A 22,090-nucleotide genomic window follows, 5' to 3' on the forward strand; every position below is an offset into this window, starting at 1 on the left:
TTTAGGTGAGATTAGGATTAAATGAAAAACAATGCTACAAAGGGCTAAAGATTTGTTAAATCATTTTCGAGCACCGCCACTTGGAAGCTGCCCCAGCTGCTCAGCTGTTGCGACCGACATTGTTGCAAAGTTCTCATTGCGTCGTCAAGAATGCCATTTAAATTACACAGATATTTGTTTAATTAAGTGGCCGCTTGTTGATGTACTGAGAAAATTGCGTAAAATAAATGGCAAAATGATACTTGAAATCAGCAAAATGTCGCTGTCTCTGTCTCTGTCGCTGGGGCAGCTTCGAGTGCGGCACAATGAGAAACAACAACAATTTCTGTTGAAATGTGTATAAAAAGTAAGTAAGATACATAACTAAGAAATACGTTTACATTAAACTGAAAACAACGAAAAACGAAAAAAAGACAAAGAGTATTTTCTGCTTCTTTAGCTGAAACAATGCTCGAAAAATGTTGTTGCTTTTTTCGGTTGCATTGCTTAACTTTTATTTTCTTTGTTTGTGTGCAAACTAACTGAAGAGCACAGCACGTTAAAAAAAAAAAGTAACCAAGAGCAAAAATAAACAAAGATTCTTAAGAAAATATGAAAAATCTCAAGTAAAAATATCAGTTGGTTAATGTCTCAGTTTCTCCTTTTTCTGGCGAAGAAGAAAAACCAAAACAACAAAGCAAACCAAATGTTGGCCATTAAAGTATTTTGTAGCTAGGGCATTCATAACATTTAAATCAAACCGTTTTGTAAACTGAATATATTGTAATCATAAATTGGTATTGTAATAATTATATAAAAAATATACATATACTCGTATGCTAAAAATAATTAAGAGTACTTTGATTTGCATCTGCAAATATCGTAGATATAGATATTTTTTTATTTGATCTTTGGTAAAGGGTCCTCTCTTTTTAGCAATTTTGGAGTTGTATTCTTTTTTTTTTGGAGTTACTTATATCTGTTTCCGTTAATATACATACATATATATAGATATATATGTGGTTAAAAACCATAAAAACATACAGGCAATAGAGTTGTAAATGTAAATGTATTACAAAATGTTTACAGCTAAAAAGGCACAACAAACAATTTGGAGCGATTTTCAGTTCCTCTACAGCATAAATGATAATTCTAGAAATAACAAGCACACGCAGAGAGTGTTGGAAAGTACTCGAAAGTTTGATAAACAAATAAATATAACCAAATCATATATACAGGGTGTTTGTTCTTGATGTTCAGAAGCCAGGACATACATATGTGTGTGTCTATGTTCTAAATGCGCGCGTGTGTGTGTGTCTGGGTGTGTGTGTGTGTGTATGAGTGTCGTATCTGTTTTTGTGGGTGTGAGAAGTTGTTGGCCGACGACTCTTGTGGCTCTTTTGAGTAATGATTGTAATTAAGTAGCAACTACACTTTATGAAAAGCAAATGGTATAACAAGGCTCTGCAGGGGCGTGGTGTGTGTTCAAAGGTGTGAGTGTGTGTGTGTGTGTGAGTTTGTGTGGTGGAGGAGTGTGTGTTGGTTGGCTGGCAACTACTACAGAGAAGCGTAGTATATCATGACAAGGCAAAAATACGAGGGCAAAAACATAAAAAATAAACTGAGTATAATTTTTTTGTAGTTGTATTTAATTTGTCTTCTCTTTTTTTTTGTGGTTTATTGTTATTATTACTTTTGTTGGTCGGACTGTAACACACACTCACACACACACATATGTAAAATAGGTATGGTATTTTTTTAATATATTTAGTATATGTAGCAGAACTACTAGTGTTACAGGACATACAGTAGCCCATAACGCACACGCACAAACAACACTTAGAACGAACGAACGAACGGAATGAAAAATGACACACATCTAGTTTAGGATTACACACCGAAAACGACAACGAAAATTAATGAAGAACCAAAAGCAGAAATTGTTGAGTTTCATGTTTAAATTACATTAATTAAATAACACACATGTAGGTAAGTATATTATGTACACACACACAAAAAATAAACTGAACTGAACAGAAACTGAAACTGAATAACACAACAAAAAACATATAACCAAAATCATAATGATAATGACACAATGGAAATGAAAATGAAAAATAGTAGTAGTAGTTGAAATAGTAGTAGTTGTAGTCGACACTAACTAAAAGGTACAAACACGGACACACACATATGGTAAAAAGGAAACAACAACACGGGAAAGTGTGAACTCATAGAGCGAATAGTAGTACAAATAGTAGTAGGGTAATAGTTAAATAGTAGTAGGTTTTTTTTTAGGTTAGGTAGAATGTAGTAAGAAGAAAGTACAACAAGTAATTGATAAATGAGACAATTATACTAGCGGTCACCGGGCAGCCCATCCCAACATTTTATCATCATGTACAATAATTATACAAAATATATATATTTGAATATATAGATTGCTTTTCTATTACTTCTTTTTATTTTCGTTTCGTTTCGTTTTTCTTTTCTTTTGTTTTGTTTTCAATTTTCATTTGGCATGTGCAAAAGTCGCACTGCGCGAGACAGAAAATAATGTAGATCAAAAATTTTAATTTATCTGAAATCCTTCTTTCTTTTTTTTTTCTTGATTTTTATACTTCTTTATTTTCCAAATTTGACAAAACAAAGTGTGACAGAGAATAACTGAAATGAATGAGGGTATATATTTACTTCATATACAAAATGTGTTTCACAAATTTTTATTTTTTAGATTCTAAACAAAAAAAGAAAATTTCTTAAGCGGCAACTGAAAAAGAGTTGAGGATTTTTGGACTAGCTGGGATAGGTGATTGGGGAGCGGACAAATGATAATTGGATGCTGAAGAAAACCGTTTGAAAATTGTTTATGCATTTAACATTGATATGATTTCCAAAAGAAGCGCATAAAAGTCTGTTAAGGATTTCCCGAATACTAAGGATGCCATTAACTCAAAGCTAAGAAAAATGTATTTACATTAAAGATTGTTTTTTTTTTGTGGATTCTTTCGGATCATTTAGCAAATAATATATATGGTATATGGTACATATCATGCAGTTTAGCTATTCTGGAAATCATATTTATAAGCTTCGTTCAGGCCGAAGTTGTGTGATAGATAGATAGATAGTTCACTCGCTCATTTGGGGATTACTGTACAAAATTTGGGCGATATTAGCGATGAGATTTTCACGTCATGATGATGATTCGTTTGTTAGCAGTGGATTAATATAAACATTATTAATTATAATAATCATGTACAAGGAGGAGTTATTAAATTCTTATTCAAAAACAAAATCAATCGAAGCGCTTCAATTGGTGACAACAAACAACAGTTGAAAAATGAAACGAAAAATCAAATGAAGTTGTAAGTTATAAGTATTTTATCAACAAACGAACAAACAAACAAACACAATAAATATATCTGTACAAGAGATGGAAGGAGTCTTTATTTACAGCGTGTGGTTCTTGTTGTTGTTGTTCTTGTGGTTGTAATTTGTAATTGTAATGTGGTTTTAGGTTTGTTGTTGTACTTGTTGTTGTGGCTGGTTGTAGTTGTTGTAATATATCCTTAGAATTTAGTTGATTTTTATTATAATACACAATTCATTTATGAAGTTTCGTTTTGCTTTCTCTGTACACAATCCTTGACGATAGACAAGGAATAAACTCTGATTAAGAACGAACGAACGTAGACCTAAAAATCATCATAAAACGTAACAAAACAAGGCATACAAATTAAGATGAATGAGGTTTATGGCACGACGCTCATATAAAATATACACAGTCATACATACGGTATACGTAATGTATAAACAAAATTGACAACAGAACAGAACGGAACGGAACGTAACGGAACGGAACCGAGCGACAACAAATTAATAGAACAAATGACAACGAAAACGAGCAAAAAATGAATGAGCACATAAAATATTGCATAAATAAATGAAATGAATTGAAATGAAAATGGCAATGTGAAAATATATATGTATATATGTATGTATATAGATACATACATACAACAGAGCGCTGACAAAAACAACTTTTGCTAACGGAGTGAGAGTGTGGGATAGAGAAAAATTGAGAAGGGCAGCGAAGAGGAGAGGGAGCTAGAGACACGCGAAATTGGTTGACACCCCGGTCGCAAACACGCGGCTCCACCAGCTCCGGTTTTTGGGTCTCTGTTCTCTGGGTGTCCCTAGGTAAATACGGTGTTCGCTTCTCGTTTTTTTTTTTGTTTTTCGTTCTGTTTTGCCTTCCTTATATAGCATAGTATATGCACTGCGAAAACTGTACCGACACACGCAGAGTCCCCGAAAAGGGGGCCGCATGAAAATGCCGAAAAAAAAAGAACTATATAAAATAAAATAAAATAAAAGTGGCTGTTGGCCTGACCTGTTCGCTTCGTGGTACAACCAACAAATTACCCAGTCAACGTGCCAAAAGCAGGTTGTACCACACACACACACACACACACACACCTGCCACACACTCACACACACACATACTTCAGTGCGTACATTCTTGCTGTTATGGTCGATGTTGTTGTTGTTGCTGTTGCTATTGGGCGAGCATATAAAAGGTATGGTAAACATTTTTACAGACATTTGATTAAATTTAAATATCCTCGCACGAGAAATTGGCCAAAAGCTGCTTTGTTACGTGTTTTAACACCCAGACAATAAAAAAAAATCGGAAGGAAACACAAATACCATAAAACTACGAGCACACAAATAATAAACGAAACATGTTGCGACCATAAAGAATTAAAGGAGAATGTGTTGGAATGTCCTTGAAGAACAACTAGTGTCTTGAGAAACCAAGGATAATTGCAAGACAAACCTTCGAAATTAGTGCCGAGTCAATATTATGCTTGGTACACACTATTTACAAAAACACATCGCAATCAGCAATGATTTATGCAGCGAGAGCAAAAAAAAAACAAAATGGTAAAAATGGTAAAAATGCAGTGATGCAGTGAAAAGAAAAGTGAAGAATCCGCGAACGAAGGAATAATATGGGTAGTCAAGTAGACATGCCAGGTGGCAGCAGCATTAAAAGGCGCCCAGAGAAGTGAGGGAAAGAAGACAGGGCAATGGCGCAGTTTTGCTTAATTATTTTAATTATTTTTTATGCTGCCTACATTTGTGCACTCGGCGCACTCGCGCTGCATAGCAATTAAAATGCTGCGCGGCCCCTCAGTAGTATGTCCTTCATTGAATGCCCGGAGAGTTGATGGCGGCGCTTCCATTTCTGAGTGGGAAATCATGAAATTGGTATGCAAAATATACTACAACAACCCACGACCCTGTAGATATACATATAGTATACTGCAAGATGCTGCTAAATGTGCGCGCCCACAAAAATGAAAACATAAAAACACGGCTCGTAATTACGCCAAAAGGCAGAGTCAAAAAAACGGAAAAGGCACTGAGAAGAAGTAGGCACAACTCAAGTAGTCGTAACTACAGCTAATGATACCTGCCTGGGCAGGAATAACTTGAAAATAAATATAAACTACATGTAGCATAAAGAAAGCGAGGAAATGCCAATAAACGCTTTAAGTTTAGCTTTACTTTGAAAGTATTTTCACATTCATTTTTATTTCTTTCATTTTAGGTGGTAATATTTCTGGTTCTAGTAAAATCTATCCGAACAAGTGTATTTCTGTTTCCTGAAAATTTGGATTTGAGATCAGATAAAAATTGTTAAAGGAAGAATAATTTTGTATGGCAAAAAACAAATACTGAAACTTCTTTGCTGTGACTGATAATCTGGTATATATTGGTGCCGTATATTTTGAATGTAATACTATAATTTTGTATGGTAAATAACGGTCACTGACAATCTGGTATATTTTGGTGTGTATATTTTGAATGTAATACTATAATTTTGAATTGCAAATAATTGCTAATGTAATGATAATCTGGTATATTTTGGTGCCGTATATTTTGAATGTAATACTATAATTTTGTATGGTAAATAACGGTCACTGACAATCTGGTATATTTTGGTGCGGTATATTTTAAATGTAATACTATAATTTTGTATTACACATAAATGCTAATGCAATAGGGTGTTTGTAGCTTTGGCTGACAATCTGGTATATTTTGTTCTATATGGTATTTATAGAATGTAGTTCTATATCCATATACCAAACATACCTTTCGGTATATTTTTGTATTTTTTCTGTATTTTTAGAATATGGTTTTGTTGAAAATCTGTAGCTAGCATCTTATGGTAACTTTTTACTTGTATGTATATCACTTAGTTATTTTTTAATGTAAAGTAAAATTAAATTAAGCCGATGTTAAAGTGAAGTTTTGTTTAAGGAAATATTTTCAAAAGTGTGGCTATTTTTAATTTCACAGCTTTATATTTGCGACTCCTTAATCGAATATTCAATTGTAATTGATTTTCAAAATTGAACCAAAATATGTATTCATCACCCACACACATTATTCATTACAGGACTATGCGTTAAACACGCTCATTAACATTTAATTAAATGCGAAAGTCAATAGCGATATTATTGCAAAATTAAAACACAATGATTTATTGAGGCAACTCGTTCAAAGATGTGTGTAACTGCTGCTCATTTGTAAAAGGATAAATGAATATCCTTATGACAAGGGGCGTTGCACACACACACACACACACAAACAGACACACACAGACACACAATTAGCAGAAGACTAGTTGTTAAGCCTATAGAAATCTGCAGTAATTGAAACTGTTGAATACACACACACACACACACACACAGACGCATCGTAGTTACAAAATGTGGCTAAAATAAATTGTATTCAAATTCGATTTAGCAGCACACAGAATATGTAGAATGTTGCAAAATTCAATTTGAAGTCTGTGTGCGGTAAGCTGTCAAGTGTTTGCATTGAGTTTTGAATTTTGTAAGCTGCTCATTTAATCAAACGCAGCCGTTTGCCCCAAAGGCACACACACACACATGAGAGAGCGTGTGTGTGTGGGAGTGTGTGTAGCATTCTGAACAAATAATGACATAAACCTAATAATGATATGTATTGTTGTATTGTTATATTGTAGCGATTGTTTTACGGACTGCTAATCAAAATAAACATGCGCCCACCTAAAACTTCCTTCCTTTGGCCTTTGAATTATAAATAAGACCTAAAACTCTCGTTTAATATTTAAACAAAATCAAATCAAAAGCAGAAAAAACAAGCAACACGCGCCAGTCAAGAGACATAGGCTGACATCCATCCATCCAGCAAGTCAGTCAGTCAGTCAGTCACTTAGTCAGTGAATGTCCCGAGTTGCCAGCATTAAATTAGAGCACGGAGAGGCGAGCAGAGGAGAGGAGAGAAGAGAGATGGACAGAGGCAAGGAATATATACATTTTACTCTCCATGACTTGGCGCTTTTCAAATCGATTCAAGCTGACTGGTTGAGCTGGGACTAGCTCGAAACAGAAACAGAAACAGGAGAAGGACCAACATTATGGGTCTGGTGTTAGCTGTGCTGTGAGTTCGAGCACCACTTAAACTAATTTGATTTCTATTGAGGCAAACAAATAATAAATAATGAATTTACATTTCTATGCGTGCTTCAGCTACGAGCTTAAGCCTGAGCCTGAGCCTGAGCATTGCTTGCATTGGAGCCAGTCACCAGTCAGCTAGTGTGATACTTGTATGCAATTATGGTCTTAGCCTTACAATTAGTTGGCTCTAATTGCACTCCCTCGGCGGGTGCCACGGAGACAAGTAGACGTAGTAGTAGAAAAACTTTAGCACTTGACACAAGCTAGTAGTCGTAGTAAGCGGATTACAGCAATTAACTACTGTTGCTTGGGCTTTCCATGATACTATACTCTCCAACACCCTCACAGTGCAACCTGCAAAACTATCTACATATTTTAGAGACACTTCAGACTGCACTCAAAAGGATTGGATAACTAAAATGAAACGATTCGCACACTCACACACACAAAATTTTATATAGAATACAACACGCAAAGTTTTGCAGATTGTGTGAGTGGGAGGAAGGAAATTCTGTCCACTATGTTTAGGAGTGGAAGGGGCAAGCTGTCCAAGCTTAAGATGCACTTACACATAGTCCTGTCATTTATGTAAAGTGTCTTGTCTTGCCGCTGCATTCATCAAAAACTGAATGTAACTTTTAAAATACAATTTTTTGTCTTTGAATGCCAGACAATTTTAGATAAGCAAGTTAAATGTGTCTTGATGTCTTGAATTTATGGTAAATCCTTTTTTAATTTAGATTTCAATAATTCATTTATTTAAGAGTCAAGTACTCAAAGTTTCACATGTTTCAACTCTCTTCACATTTATATTTCAAGTCGCGCATTTCAATTTCCACACATTAAAGCTGCAGTGAAAATACGTATGTGCATTTTTACACACAACATTTTGGGTGTACTCACTACTCACTACTCACTATGCAGTATTCAGTATTCAGTTGGTTGGTGCCATCGCGTGAAGACTTATAAATAAATCATGTGTCGCGAGCGACAATGGGAAAACAAAGAAAATGAAATTGTTAAAATCGGTTAGCGACAAACTGAAAACTCGCTGAGAACGTGCAAATAATTCAAGTGAACTTTTCAAAAGGAACAAACAAACAAACCAACAAACCAAAATAAGAACAATTCTTTTCTGGACTGCACTTGTTGTAGTTGTTGTTGCTATGTTCATTTATGCAATAAATAAATACATATTCATAAGTGACGAGATGAAAATGTATGGAGAATTTACAGTGACATGTGACAGCTTGGATGAAAATGGAGTTTATTTTAGTTTATTTTTAACAAAAGATCGAACTATGTTAGATCCAGCTTAAACAACAGAGTTTCAGTAAGGACATCATAATAAGCCATCATATCATATCAAGTCTACGCATTTAGGCATAATAAGGTGCTCAATTAGGACACTCCATAATAACATATTATATATAATACACATATAGTATTGTATGTAAAGAGTGCTGAGTGTGAAGCGGCGTCTAAATAATCTATTTTCTGTTCGCCGCTATTTGCGAGTGGCAAGTGGCGAGTTGCGAGTGGCAAGTGGCATTTGCGAGTTGCATGAATTTAGATGAGTTTTATTTACAAATGAGTCGAAACGACGCATCGGCCACAACTGAATACAAGTTTTTTTGTGTTCTTTTTTTTTGTTGGTTAACGATGGGGGAAGTTTGTTTAATTTACGAGTAAAAAACGCTTAAAGCTCTATATATTGTAGTACGAGTAAATACAAAAATGATTGTGCGTTTTATGTTTGCACAAGTAAAATGTACAAAAATAAATACAGAAAACAAATAGGAAGAATAAAAAGACACAAAAATAACGATAACGATAACTATACAAATTGGAACGTTTAATTTGCAACAATTTCTGCATGTGGCGCTGGCGTTTTAAATAAATGTACAAAATTTCTAAATGCAAATTTTCGAAATCCCAATCAAATGTTCTTTTCTGTGTGTAAGCTGCAGCAACTTATTTTCTTTTGAATATTTTTTTATCCACATATACCATATATGTATATTTATTTAATATTCGAATGGAAAGCACACACACTTTTGCACACACACACACACACACACACACACAATCACTCAGCTTCCGATTCATTTTGAGAAATGAAAACTAAAAAGGAAAAACATATTCGTACACATTTGAATATTATATTGAAATCGATTTGTACACGGTAATTTTTGTAGTTGTTAGTTAGTTTTTTCTGTTGTTGCTGTTGTTCTTGTTGCTTGTTCTGCTTGTTGTTGTTGTAGTCGTTGTTGTAGTTGTAGGTTGAGAGAGTTGTTAAAAATATTGAAGTAACAAAAAAAAGTATACATATCATATAAATATTGAATAGAGTTTGCAAATATATATAGATATATGTATATGTAAATGTTTTGTTGAAAAATATCATTTGAACAAACAATTCGATTTGATAAGAAAATGTTTTTGCTTTTTGTTTTTTTTTTTTTTTTTTTAAATATATTTACACGATTTTTAATTATTTACAGGTAAAGTGTAAACGATAAAGAGAAACAATAACCAAGCAAAAAATTAAAACCAAACATTTTAATTTGTTTAACTAAAGTTGGTTATATTTTTTTTGTTCTTAAATTCTTTTTGTTTTTGTTTTTTTTTTCTGGGGTAGGTTTGCCTTTTGGATTAGATTTAAAGATGTCGCGTTACGAGTTTTCTTTTTTACTCTTTTTTTTTTTTTTTGCTGTCTTTTTGGTATGTTTTAGTTTAGTACTGTTGGGACGGGTTAATCTGCTAATCCGCTAATACGTTTGAAAATCGCAACTAAGTAGCTTAATTGGATTGACACTAACGATAAATAGTTGATATTGGATATTGTTGGATAGCTTTAGTATTTGTAGATTGTATCTTTTTGGATATTTTGCAACGTGTGTATGTTGAGAAAAATGTACAATTCATTTAGTTGGTTTTTATTATCATTTATATATATACACATATATTTGAGTTATATACGCTTTTTTTTGTTGTTTTGTTGATTGATTTTTTTAGGTGGGTGAGTTCGAGATTAAAATAGAGAGAGAGAGAGGACCCTTGCCATGACAAACGTAAACGGGGAGAATTTTGTTTGTTTTTTATTTATTTATCATTTTGTATGCAGAGTATTTGTTTTGTTTGAGACTATTTACAAGTTTGGTTTGGTTTGATTTGATTTTTCTTTTTACAAAATCATAAGAGATAAAAATTAAATGGAATAAAGGTTTGCTTCAAAAGCCAACTCAAGTCAAATGATAGAATAACTAAATAAATACTTTAATAAACTAAATTATATGGTACAAAATCAACGAGATACTTTTCAAAATACAAAACAAAACAAGAGAGAAAACCTTCAGTTGTTTATGTGTTCTTTTTCATTTTTCTTAGCCTTTCGAATGCACAAAAAATAAAACTTTGTATTTTCATTGTTTTCAGAACGAAAGAGAGAAAAAGGTCAGTAAACGTAAAAGAGAAATAAAGAAATATTACAAAACTGCGATTAAATAATATGATTATGTTAGTCATGTTGGTTAACCGAAAAGCAGATTGAAAATGTTAAAAGGTGGTTAAAATGAACAAATAACTGGTATTTTGAGATAGCGAGTTAAGAGATAGAGAATTTGTATTATTTTGGTTTTTTTTTTTTTTTTAAGTTTTGCTTAAGTTTATATAATATTGGAAAAAAATATAAAGTTAATGCTTACAATCATTCATATCGTCATTGGATCTCATTATGTACTGATCCGATGATGATAGTCTTGAATGCCCGTTCGTATTGGGATGAGCTCCCCCCCTATGATCACTTTGTTTTATAGAGCTACGCATCGCCAGTGCAGATGGATTCGACTGATGCATATACATACTATCACCTTCGCACTCACTTTCTTTATACTGGAGCACATTTTTATGCTTCTCATAGATAACCAGGCAACGATGACATCCTTTCCTAAAAAAGTTTTTGATTGCAACGAAAAGTTTTGTATTGTATTTTTGGTAGTTGGTTGTTTAGTTTAGTATTTTTTTTGGTTTGTAGTATTTTTGTTTTGTTATGTTTGTGATTAGTAAGTTTTTGTATATATATATTTGATATATTTTTGACGTAGTTGGCAGCTGGACTGTAGTATTGTGTTGGACTGTTTCTTTTTGTGTTGTTTCGCAGTAAGAAACAATAAAAATTCTTAACTATTCGTTTATCAATTTTAGATGAAATGTTTTTTTTTTTGTGGTTGGCGTTTCAAAATCAAATACATAACTTTGGGGTGCAAATGATGCAGGTGACACCCTCCTAAGTATGTTCAAATCCCCGTGTTATGAATATATTCATTTCGATAGTATATCCCAAAAAAGAAACTGAAGTAACATGTAAGTATGTGGAAAATGGATATATCTTCTTGATATGTTTGTGAGTATTTAAAGATAATGTTTTCAAGCCAACTCGGTATCGAATCGGCTAATTCATTACAGGTTAAGCTATATATTTTTGTTTTTTTTTTTTTTTTATATAGTAACTGAAATGATTATAAAAACGAACTCAAAGGACGTACACTTAAATAACGAAAAAGTTAACCAAAATATATGTTGTTCAAAAGTGATGTTAAACAATTTGTAAAAATTCAATTGAATATTTCAAAATCAAAAAAGATGTAGTTTTTTATATATTCGTTTTGTTTTTTTTTTTTTCTGAGGTTAGGCAAAATTTTTGTAGGGACTTTTGTTAGTTGGCCTAGTTGGTTAGTTGGTAAATATGGCACATACGTTCACATATGTATTACGATACTTAAATAGGATTTGTATTCAATATATGTTACGATAGCATTAAGATAAAAATATTGTATGAACACGACAAAAATTCGTACATAAAATGAGATAAAATTGACTGTTGTTAAATATACATATTTAAGTTTAGTTATGGATTAGTTATGATAGTTGGAAAACACGAAAATGGTGTTTCAAGGCAGACATGAAATAATGTCGCCTCAAACAACCAATTGAGTTTCTTCACAAAAAGCATCAAAAAATAGGATGAAAATTCACATTTCAGCTACAAATTAAAAATCGCATGACTTAGTAAGATTATCTCTTATAGTAATAGTTAATAAATATGTTCAATCGAAACATGGCAATAGACAAAAATCAAAAATCAAAATTAGGGAAAAAAGCAGCCAAGTATTATATATTTTTTGTAAAGATATCATTCAAAATCAAAATGGTTGTCGAATTATTTGGTACAAAAGACAAAGTTTTGTATGTTTAAGTTAAAGCTCTTTAAAAGGGAACATAAAAAGAAAAAAAAGATGCATTGACATCAAATGTGCAACAGCAAACGAGTCGAGCTCGCCGTTGCAAGCTAGAGGACAGGTACACAGAGGCACCTCTTAAATAATAAATTATACGTACGACGTACGGGGGGTGGGAAAGAAAAGTTAGTTTTAGATTTAGTTTTACTTCAGAGCATTTACTGTACAAGTAGAGAAACATACATATACAAGTAAAGTATATATATTAGATGTATGTAGATGAATGTATAGAGAGAGAGATGTTTGGCAGTAGACTTTTCCAGATAGTTTTTTCAGTACTTTGGCTAGGCTGTTGTCAAACATTAAAATTAACTCACACAGCAGGCGCAGACACGACGAAGGGCCAAGGGACAGGAGACAGTGACAAAAAGAAAGAAAAAACAAAAAAAAAAAAAAAAAACGAAACTAGTTTCGTAGGCAAAGTTAAGAGCAGAGCAGATGGCAGGCGACGACAGCATTGACGACAGGTTTTTGGTTGCCACCGCTGCTGTTGCTGCTGCCCAACTGCCTGATTGCCTGACTATCTAACTATGTCTCCATGTCGCATGTCATTGGCACTGTGAGTAGCTGCCGGACTGTCAGAGAGCTGAAGTGTGTTGAGTGCTAAGAGCGCTCAGTTATCGGCCAACGCTGCAGCAGTTTTACGTTCTGTCTTAATGAGGTTACTGCTGCTGCTGTTCTGATGTTGTTTTTTGTTGCTGCTACTGCATTTTGTTGCCCTAGCGATTGGTTTTCTGGAGTCTTACCTAAGCACAGTTCAGCAACACTTTCTTCAAACACAAACAACAAAAAAAAAAAAAAAAAAAAAAACTGGAAAACTTATTCAATTATAGGCAAAACACAAAAAAGGGGGACTACGACAAGGAGCACAAGTCATTGTACAAGTACAAGTGCTTTCAATGCCTGTGCTTCAACTTCATCTTGTGCTTCTTCTTGAACATGATATTTCATTGATTTCTTGCATTTGCTTCTTCTTTTTTTTTCTTGACTTTTCTTTCATTTTATTCTATTTGCCAGCTTGCCAAATTGTTGATTCGAGTGTTTTTTATTCATTTTCTTTTCTTTTTTTTTTTTGGGTTGAGATGTTGTTAGCATACTGTTAGCGGGAGATGCGATAGATTTATTCGATTTGTGGTACTTACTCATCGACTATCAGATATTTGTTACCATCGGAGGCCGCACACCTGCCGCGATAGCTGAACTGTGAGCCCTTGATGTGTATGGATTGCTGATAGCCCGATAGGAACCAGGAGCCTTCCCAACGTGCCGGAAATGTGCAATTTGTGGGCGCTGCAAACACACGAAGAAAAGAGAAATGAAAATTGTAAGCAACACACAACATTTATTATTCAAGCTGAATAAACAGCATCAGCATAAATTATTAATATACATTTTAATAGCCAAATAACTGAAGGTACATTTGAATTGCACAACAATTGGGCCTGAGGCATGCATGTGACCTCAATTGTTGCTCAGCTCTCTTCCCATTGTTCATTTAACGACACGAAGACGGAGACGAAGGCGAAGACGCAGCAGCAGCAACATCGCCATAAAAGAGCAGTTCCAAATATGTTTCAATATAATATAAACAATCTCAGCATTTTCCACAGTGAATTGAGCAATGCGACCGACCCGCCCGAAAATTCAGTTGTTCACTTCACTTTCTTGTGGCATTGCTCGTCGTCTAATTGTAATGTCAATTTTTATGCCAAGATTTGTGGCTTTTTAATTTATAAATTGTTTCAATTATTATTATGATTGTATTTAAGTGCGTGCGCATAAGTGTCAGCTTGTAAGTGGCTCTGTATGCGTGTGTGTATGTGTGTATATAAGTGTGTGTGTGTGGCTCTAAGAGACCAAAAATTTACGACCCTCTGCCGGCGCAAGGGCGCATAAATAAGTTGAACAAGCAGCAACAGCAGCAGCAGCACACAACCAGAAATGGCTCGTAATAATAATAATGTCGCACACAGGCATAGGAACTTCTATGTGTGTGTGTAGACTCATGCTCGATGGCATAAAAACTACCGAAATGGCAATTGTGAATATTAAAAAAAAAGGAGGCAAGAGAATCGAGCTAACTGGCAAAGGCAGCCAATGCATAGAGAAGGCAAAGAAAACGAATCGTTAGCTAAAGGCATGCCATAGCACAATCAGCGGGGCTGAAACGGGACAGTCACAAACACACACACATACACTCACATACACATAGGGACTGAGAGAAAACAATAAGTATATCCTATGCAATACATATATAGCAAAATGGTAAAACCACCCTCGTTTGCGCTGCCATTCAGCTGGGAGTTGGGCGTTAGGGTGGCACAAGGCAGAGGGGGGAAGGGGAAAAAGAGAGGCGGTCGGGCTGGGCCACACAGTGAAACGAAACGAAAAAGCAAAGCGAAAGCCGAGAGCTACGCATTCAAATATACAAAAGTCGCCAGCAGAAGAAGCAGAGACGAATGTGCGCACGAATCGACTCACACACACATACACACACACACACACACACATACACAGCTACTGTAGAGCGATACACATTTTATTTTATTATTCCTTTCCTTTCTTTTATTTTACTTTACTTTACTTTACTTTTACTGTATTTTATTTTTGCTTTTTTCACATTTTGTTGTTTTCACATTTGTGGCAAACAAAAGGTACTCCTGCGCAGGATCAGCGAATCCCTGTGAACTCTGAGCCTCCCCCCACCCACCTCAACTCTCCTGCCCACTCTTTGGGTTGCCTCTGTCGCTGTCGCTGACGCTGACGCTGACTCTGTGTTTCATTGTGTCCAATGACTTGTATATTTTGTTCTGCGCTGCTGTCATAATGTGGCACCAACCAACGTAACTCCCTCCCTCCCTCCCTCCTACACACACTCCCTATCACGACCTACGCACTGAATGCGGGGGCTGCGGAGGAGCTGCTGCGTACAAAAGTGTAGCATACTTTGCAGGGCAGCTGGCAAACAAACCCATGACAGCGTTGCACGTTCTGCGTTCTGCGTTCCACGTCCCAGGCCAGCCCCAAAGCTGCGCGTTGTAATTGTTTCGCCAATTTCAAGTACCGTGCATAATTTTCCAACATGATTCAATACTTTTGCGTGAGTGCCACAGCAGCAACAACCACAATAGCAGCAACAGCAACAACAACGGCAGCAGCCAACCCCGAAATTTGTGTGTGCTGCAGGACACACAAACCCTAGAAAACTACACGCTAAAAGCAAATACACAAACGCAACGCCATCAGGCAGCAGACAGACAAGCGTACAAATACGTATGGACAGTTCAAATGACGGGCTTTCCACACACACACACACACATTCATACACACACTCACACTTCGCATATATGAACACATATATTTCTTTGGCGTGTTTTGTGTGGATTAGAGTGAGCTCAAGTATGAAGGGAGAACAACGGCAACAAAAAAAATACACAACAGGGAGAAGAAAAAAAAAAGCCGAATGCTCACGCTCGGAGTGCCGCACATAAAATACCCTTGCAATACGTAATTGACATGTCCTTTCAGCATTATAATGCATATATGGCAATAATAATAACAATCAAATTTAGTGCTTAATACAACTCAAGATTAATGCATTGTTTCGCACTTATCGTGCATGTAAGCTTCTTCCAACTTCCTTGACAAATTGTACAAGAAAATTGGCAGGCCTCTTTTTTTTGGGTTTCGAAGAGTATTAAACGCCGTCAAACAATTAAGTATGTACATAATTCAAAGAGTTGCGTTTCGACATTTCGTTTCTTATCAACTGACAGTAATCAGCGGCTTTAACAACACTTTCCTGCAGTCTTATCTGACATATTGGATCAGAACAAACAACAACAACAAAAAAAGGAAGGGAATAAAAAAAAGTTATGCATCTAAGGGAAGGGAGAGCATACCTTTAGCTACTAAAGTTTAGATCTATAATGTATGTTTTAGGAATGGTAAATGTACAATGTGTATATGGGTAATTCCATGACTCTTTACAGCGAAAAAAACATAAACTGAAACAATTTTAAAAATAAGAAAATGATATTTTTATAGCTCTAGATAAGTACTTTAATTAGAGTTAAGAATGGTTTTGTAATTTTCTTTCTGTTTTGTTTTCTGTTCTGATAATTGCAAAAATTAACAAATTCGTACGCAAGCCAAAAAATGAACGAATTTATATATTTTATCGTAAAACAGAACAAGTTCCTAAAATCAATCTTAGCTCTAAATATAGTGCTTATCTAAGCTTTAAGAATAACATTCACTTATTTTTAAAATTGTTTCGGTTTATGTTATTTTCACTGTAAAGAGTCTCCCACGGGACAAATTTCGTCATGGAATTACCCATATACAATTATGTTTGAGATTACCAATCGATATAGTAAACTCGAACATTCCGATAACTATAATGGATCAACATGTATTCCTATATTAAAAGTAAAACATTCGAAAGAAATCTCGAGTTCCAAAATTAGACATAGAACTGAAGAATGTTTAGCGCTAGAAATATGTTTATAAATTCTTATTATACATCCTCGAAACGATAGTTTCCAAATTGGATTCATGAGTAAACTTCTATATAAATTCTTTCAAGAACTCCTCCATTTCTTGTCAGACTTTTCTAACTAATTTAGTTTATCTTCAACTTTCCCACAAAGAATTCATTTATGATAGAATTCTTTGTGGAAAAGTTGAAGATAAACTTTAAAGTTTGTTTAAGTTTGCACTCGTATTCTATTAGTTAGATATATGTATGCTTATTTTCAATTAATAAATCTTTAATTCAATAATGCCTTCATTTCCTCTTAGACCTTACGAAGTTGTCATATAACTAATCATAAATGAATTTCTTTGTGGGAAACAATTTCCTCTCTTTTCCTTATACTATTTCTTATCTTATATCTACATTGCCGTGACTAAAATAGGACTGTTGCACCCTCCTAAAAAGAATTAATTTAATCATGTTATTTATAATGTAGCTAATTATGATAAGATAATTTCGTACCAGGCATATAATAATATACGGGCTTTATCTGTATATCTACTTGGATCTTGATGTGTAATGACTACTTTAACGCGTTAACAGCTCCTTAACCCAATTAAAGTGCCCACACCTTGTGGGTGTGTACGCATTAAGTGCTTATGGCCAGCCAGCCAGCCACCAGATGAGAGACTGGACCACCCTTATCGACGAGGCTACGCACCATATACTTTCACACACACACTAGCACAACAATCACCACACACACACATATAGAGAGTGGCTCAAAGAGCATGACGTTTCGCTTTAGACTCATTTGCGTTTGCATTTGGAATTTGGACTTTCGCTACGCCAACAACAAGCAAGAGAGGGGGCGGCAAAGAAGTGGCGGGGGCGGGGGCAAAGCAGAGAGCCCAAAATGCTTTTGTCTAACTTGAGTGAATTATGGTCAGCGGTCGGTGGTTGTCCGGCGGTTGCCTCTCCGTCTGTCTGTCTGTCCGTTTGTTTCGGGCAATTTCCGTACAATTTGCCATTTGTTCGTTTTGTTGTTGTTGCTGTAGCTGTAGCGGCTGTTGCTGTTGTGTTTTCTTTTTGTTCTCCACAAAAACAACGAACAACGAACATTGGACGAATAAAGTCTTTTTGGTTTGTTTTTTGGGTAAATTCGTTCATGGAGAAACAGTTGAAACGCATTATACGAGAACGCAGATCTGCGGTCACAAACTACTTATGGATTCAATTGAGCATGACCATACAGCTGCCGAGGCCGAGGCCGAAAAAAGAACCAAAAACAAAACAGGGGGAGGGAGTGTTGTGAGTGAGATGGGCGCAGACTGACAGACTAACAGACTGCCTGCTTGCCACTTGCGGCAGCTGACGCACTCGACGCAATGTTTGCCCACTAAAAATTATGCTCAAAATTAAATGAAATGTTTTCAGCGGCAGTAGCAGAGAAGGGAGGGAGAAGGAAGGAAGGAGGAACGACATCGTCGCCTGTCTCTCTGCATAAGGCAAATTATAAATTCTTATCATAGCGCTACTTATCGGCATGCGTTACGCGCATTCCCTTACTTACCATCTTGTCGACCGCCCCAACCGCTCACGGACGTGGCCAGCAGCATCGTCAGCATCAGCGCACCCAGCCAACTTTTTGCCGATGTCATGCTGTAGCTGCTGATGTTGTGGCTGCTGATGATACAGCTACTGCTGCTGCTCCTCCTGCTGCCGTTGCTACTCGTTGTTGTGTTCATCCTTGTGATTGGCTGCTGCCTGCTCCTCGTCGTGGTCGTGGTCGTGGTTGCGGTCGTGGCCGTCGTCATCTTCGTTGTTTGTGTTGTCGCATTGGAGCTAGAGTCGGAGTTGGAGTTGAAGTCAGAGTTAGAGACGCTGTGCAGCAGCTGCTGCCAGAATTTCAGCCACGTAATGCTAGGAAGTTCCTGCGAATCCTGCTCCTGTCCCTGCTCCTCCTGCTCAAGTCGTTCCAGCGCACTAATATCACCGTTATAGTTAAAGCACCTACATTCATCATCATCAACATCATCATCATCATCATCGCCTTGAGTATCGTCATTGGCGTCATCATGAGCTGCATCATGTGGCAGCGTCTCGCCAGTTGTGGCCAGCGCAGTTGTTGTTGTTGTCGTTGTTTGCGAATTGTTTGTTGTTGCACTGCTGATTGGATTTGCCAGCGACATGGCCAGCGACATCGCCACGCCATGACTTTGTCGTTCTCGTTCGCGTCGCATTCGTTCACGTCGCTGGCGCCGCACAGCCGCAGCACATTCCAAGACGTTGCTGTTGCCGTTGCCATCTACAGCTTCGTCTCCACCTACAATTGGCATAACTAATTGCGACGCCTTCTGCTCGTGTCTGAGATCGATGCAGTCCATGGGTAACTGGATATCACGCTGCAGGAATTTGCGCGCCACCTCAGACGACGCAGCTGATGAGGATGATGATAATGCTATTGTTGTTGTTGTAGTTGTAGATGTTGCTACCTCTGCTGTTGCTGTTGCCGTTGCAGTGGCTGCTGTCAACGTTGTGGCTGAGGCATGTTTATCATAATTTGTATGTTCCCAGGGCTGACAACAACAGCTGCAGCTGCAACCGCCGCTCAACTGCTCGACGTTGGCCTCCGGCGAATGTCCACATGGATAGCAGAAAGGCGGTAAATAGATTAACGACATGGCTCTTGCTCTCGTCTTGGACGTGGTCCTGCTGCTGTTGCTGTTGCTGCTTGTATTCATGTTCCTGTTCGTGCTCGCACGCGTGCTCATGCCAACAGCAGAAGTCCTTCTCGTCCTGGCTGCTTGATGCTGCTGCTGCTGTGTGGCAAAAGACAAGAGTAGAATATTTGATTATTGTTATATGCGATAGATGTGTATTTTGTGCTCTCTCTGTCTGTGCTTTGCTCTCTGTATTATTATTATGAAGCGCAAACACGCTGTGGCAGTGGCTATGCCAAGTAAATATGAAATAAGGTGGCAAACACACACTCTGATGTTGAATGTGAATTTGAATTTAAAATAAAGCGCCACCGCAGCGCCATTGTTGCCTATATTTACATACAATATGCATGCACCAAGCATGTTTGTCTGCCTCGACTTGCCTTTTTATATATATATATATTTGGGCGTACATATGTATAAATAATCCCACAAAATTCATTGTTCAACAATCCAACTCGAGCTAAACACAGCCATCCATATCTCTCTATGCAGTTGCCCCACCAAAAATAAAACTTCCTCGGCGGCGCATTAAAAAGCAATAAAAATAAATATGCGCTCTGGGAAACCGACACTCCAAACAATCCAAATAAAAATGTCCAATGGCGCGTAAATCAAAAATCACGCGCTATAAGCAACCAAACCAAAAAAATACAGAAAAAAAAGATATAAAAATTAAGACAAAATTTATACCACGCACCAAGTTAAGATAGAAGCACACGCTTCGTACACAAATTTCCCATCCGCTGTTGTCTCTTCCGTTATTATTTTTTGTTTTTCCTGCATTTAGCGCCTCCGGGTAACGGGGCATTGGGGCAACAACCGAACAATATCAATATCATCACAACACCAACAAAAACAACAACGACCACTTGAAAGATTTATTTCGAACGTTTCTTGCAGACATGCCATGGAAATTATTTGAGAAAGAAAAAAAAATAAACTCGCATCAAATAAATTTCCCATTCGATGGCCAAAGCAGACAATTTGTTGCGCGGCAAGCAATTATCATGTCCATAATGAATTTTCATCGTTATTTAATGCACAAGCAGCTGCTTTAAATCAATGCATCACAATAAAAACTGCGAGAGCGCACTTAAATTCAATTTTAGCTCTTTTTAAATTCGACACCTTTCAGTAAAACAAATCTACTGAAAATCTCATAATGCTTTATTGCTAATTTATAACTCGAACTTTAAAATAGAATCATTTAAGCTTTATTATCATCATACAATATTAGGTTTTCTAAGATTGAAACATTTTGTTATTGATATGATTTTATTGCTTTAATAATATCGAAACATCATTAACATTCTTCTTTTATTTACAAGGTAACATTTTTATAGGCTTTGGATTGCATCATAAGACTTTTAGTATGAAAAGTATAGACAAAATTAGTTCTAGAAATGCTACGCAAATGATTTTGTTGCTAATCTATAACTTGAGTTTAAAAAATAGAAACAAAATTAGCTAATGCTTTATAAGGCAAATCAAATTCTATAATAGAATACCTTTTAAAGTTGTTAAAAATGTATTCTTAATATGATTTTAATGCTATAACTTTGCTTTAATAAAATAAATAAATCTGCGTTTAATTTTTGTTCGAATATATTTTACGACTTAATACAAGACCTTGAATAGAATAAAGTTGTTAAAAGTTTTTGTTGCTAATTTATAAACTGAATTTATAACATAAAATCATAATTTTCTTGTGCTTTATTTTAGTTCTAAAAGAAAATTTTAATAGGGTTTTTAATAGAATAACTTTATCACAAGATCTTTAGTATAAAAAAATGGTACAAATTTGAATTTTTGAAACGTAAATAATTTTGTTGCTTTTTTACAAATTACATTTTTTAAATGGAATCATTTTATTTGTAAGTATAAATTCTAACAGTTTTTAAAAGGCAAATGAAATTTTTTGAATAAGTTATCACAAGACCCTTAACATAATAATGCTAAGCTGCGAATATTTCTTGTTTTGATGAAATGCTGCACAAATGAAATTGTTTGTAATCGCATAAAGATATTTCAGAATGATTAGATTGTTCTAAATGAATGTAAAAATGTTTGTGGAATGAATTATTAATCAGCCAA

The 22,090-nt window shown here is 35.6% G+C and overlaps 1 protein-coding gene across 5 annotated transcripts in view; it reads right to left on the reverse strand.

Moving 5' to 3' along the window:
* Positions 1 to 22,090, reverse strand: part of LOC117576579 (uncharacterized) — a 30,886-nt gene that overhangs the window by 4,104 nt on the left and 4,692 nt on the right. The window contains exons 2-4 of one of the 5 annotated variants that reach the window (XM_052007942.1): positions 18,844 to 20,089; positions 13,936 to 14,083; positions 11,199 to 11,442 (exon numbers count right to left, since the gene is read on the reverse strand). In XM_052007942.1, coding sequence (XP_051863902.1) covers positions 11,199 to 11,442; positions 13,936 to 14,083; positions 18,844 to 20,089 — 1,638 coding nt within the window. Of the gene's footprint in view, positions 1 to 11,198; positions 11,443 to 13,935; positions 14,084 to 18,843; positions 20,093 to 22,090 lie in introns of all 5 variants that reach the window. The other 4 variants (XM_052007945.1, XM_052007944.1, XM_052007943.1 and 1 more) reach the window with 4 other exon arrangements.

This window comes from Drosophila albomicans, chromosome 2R (genome assembly GCF_009650485.2).
Source record: "Drosophila albomicans strain 15112-1751.03 chromosome 2R, ASM965048v2, whole genome shotgun sequence".
Taxonomy (NCBI): domain Eukaryota; kingdom Metazoa; phylum Arthropoda; class Insecta; order Diptera; family Drosophilidae; genus Drosophila; species Drosophila albomicans.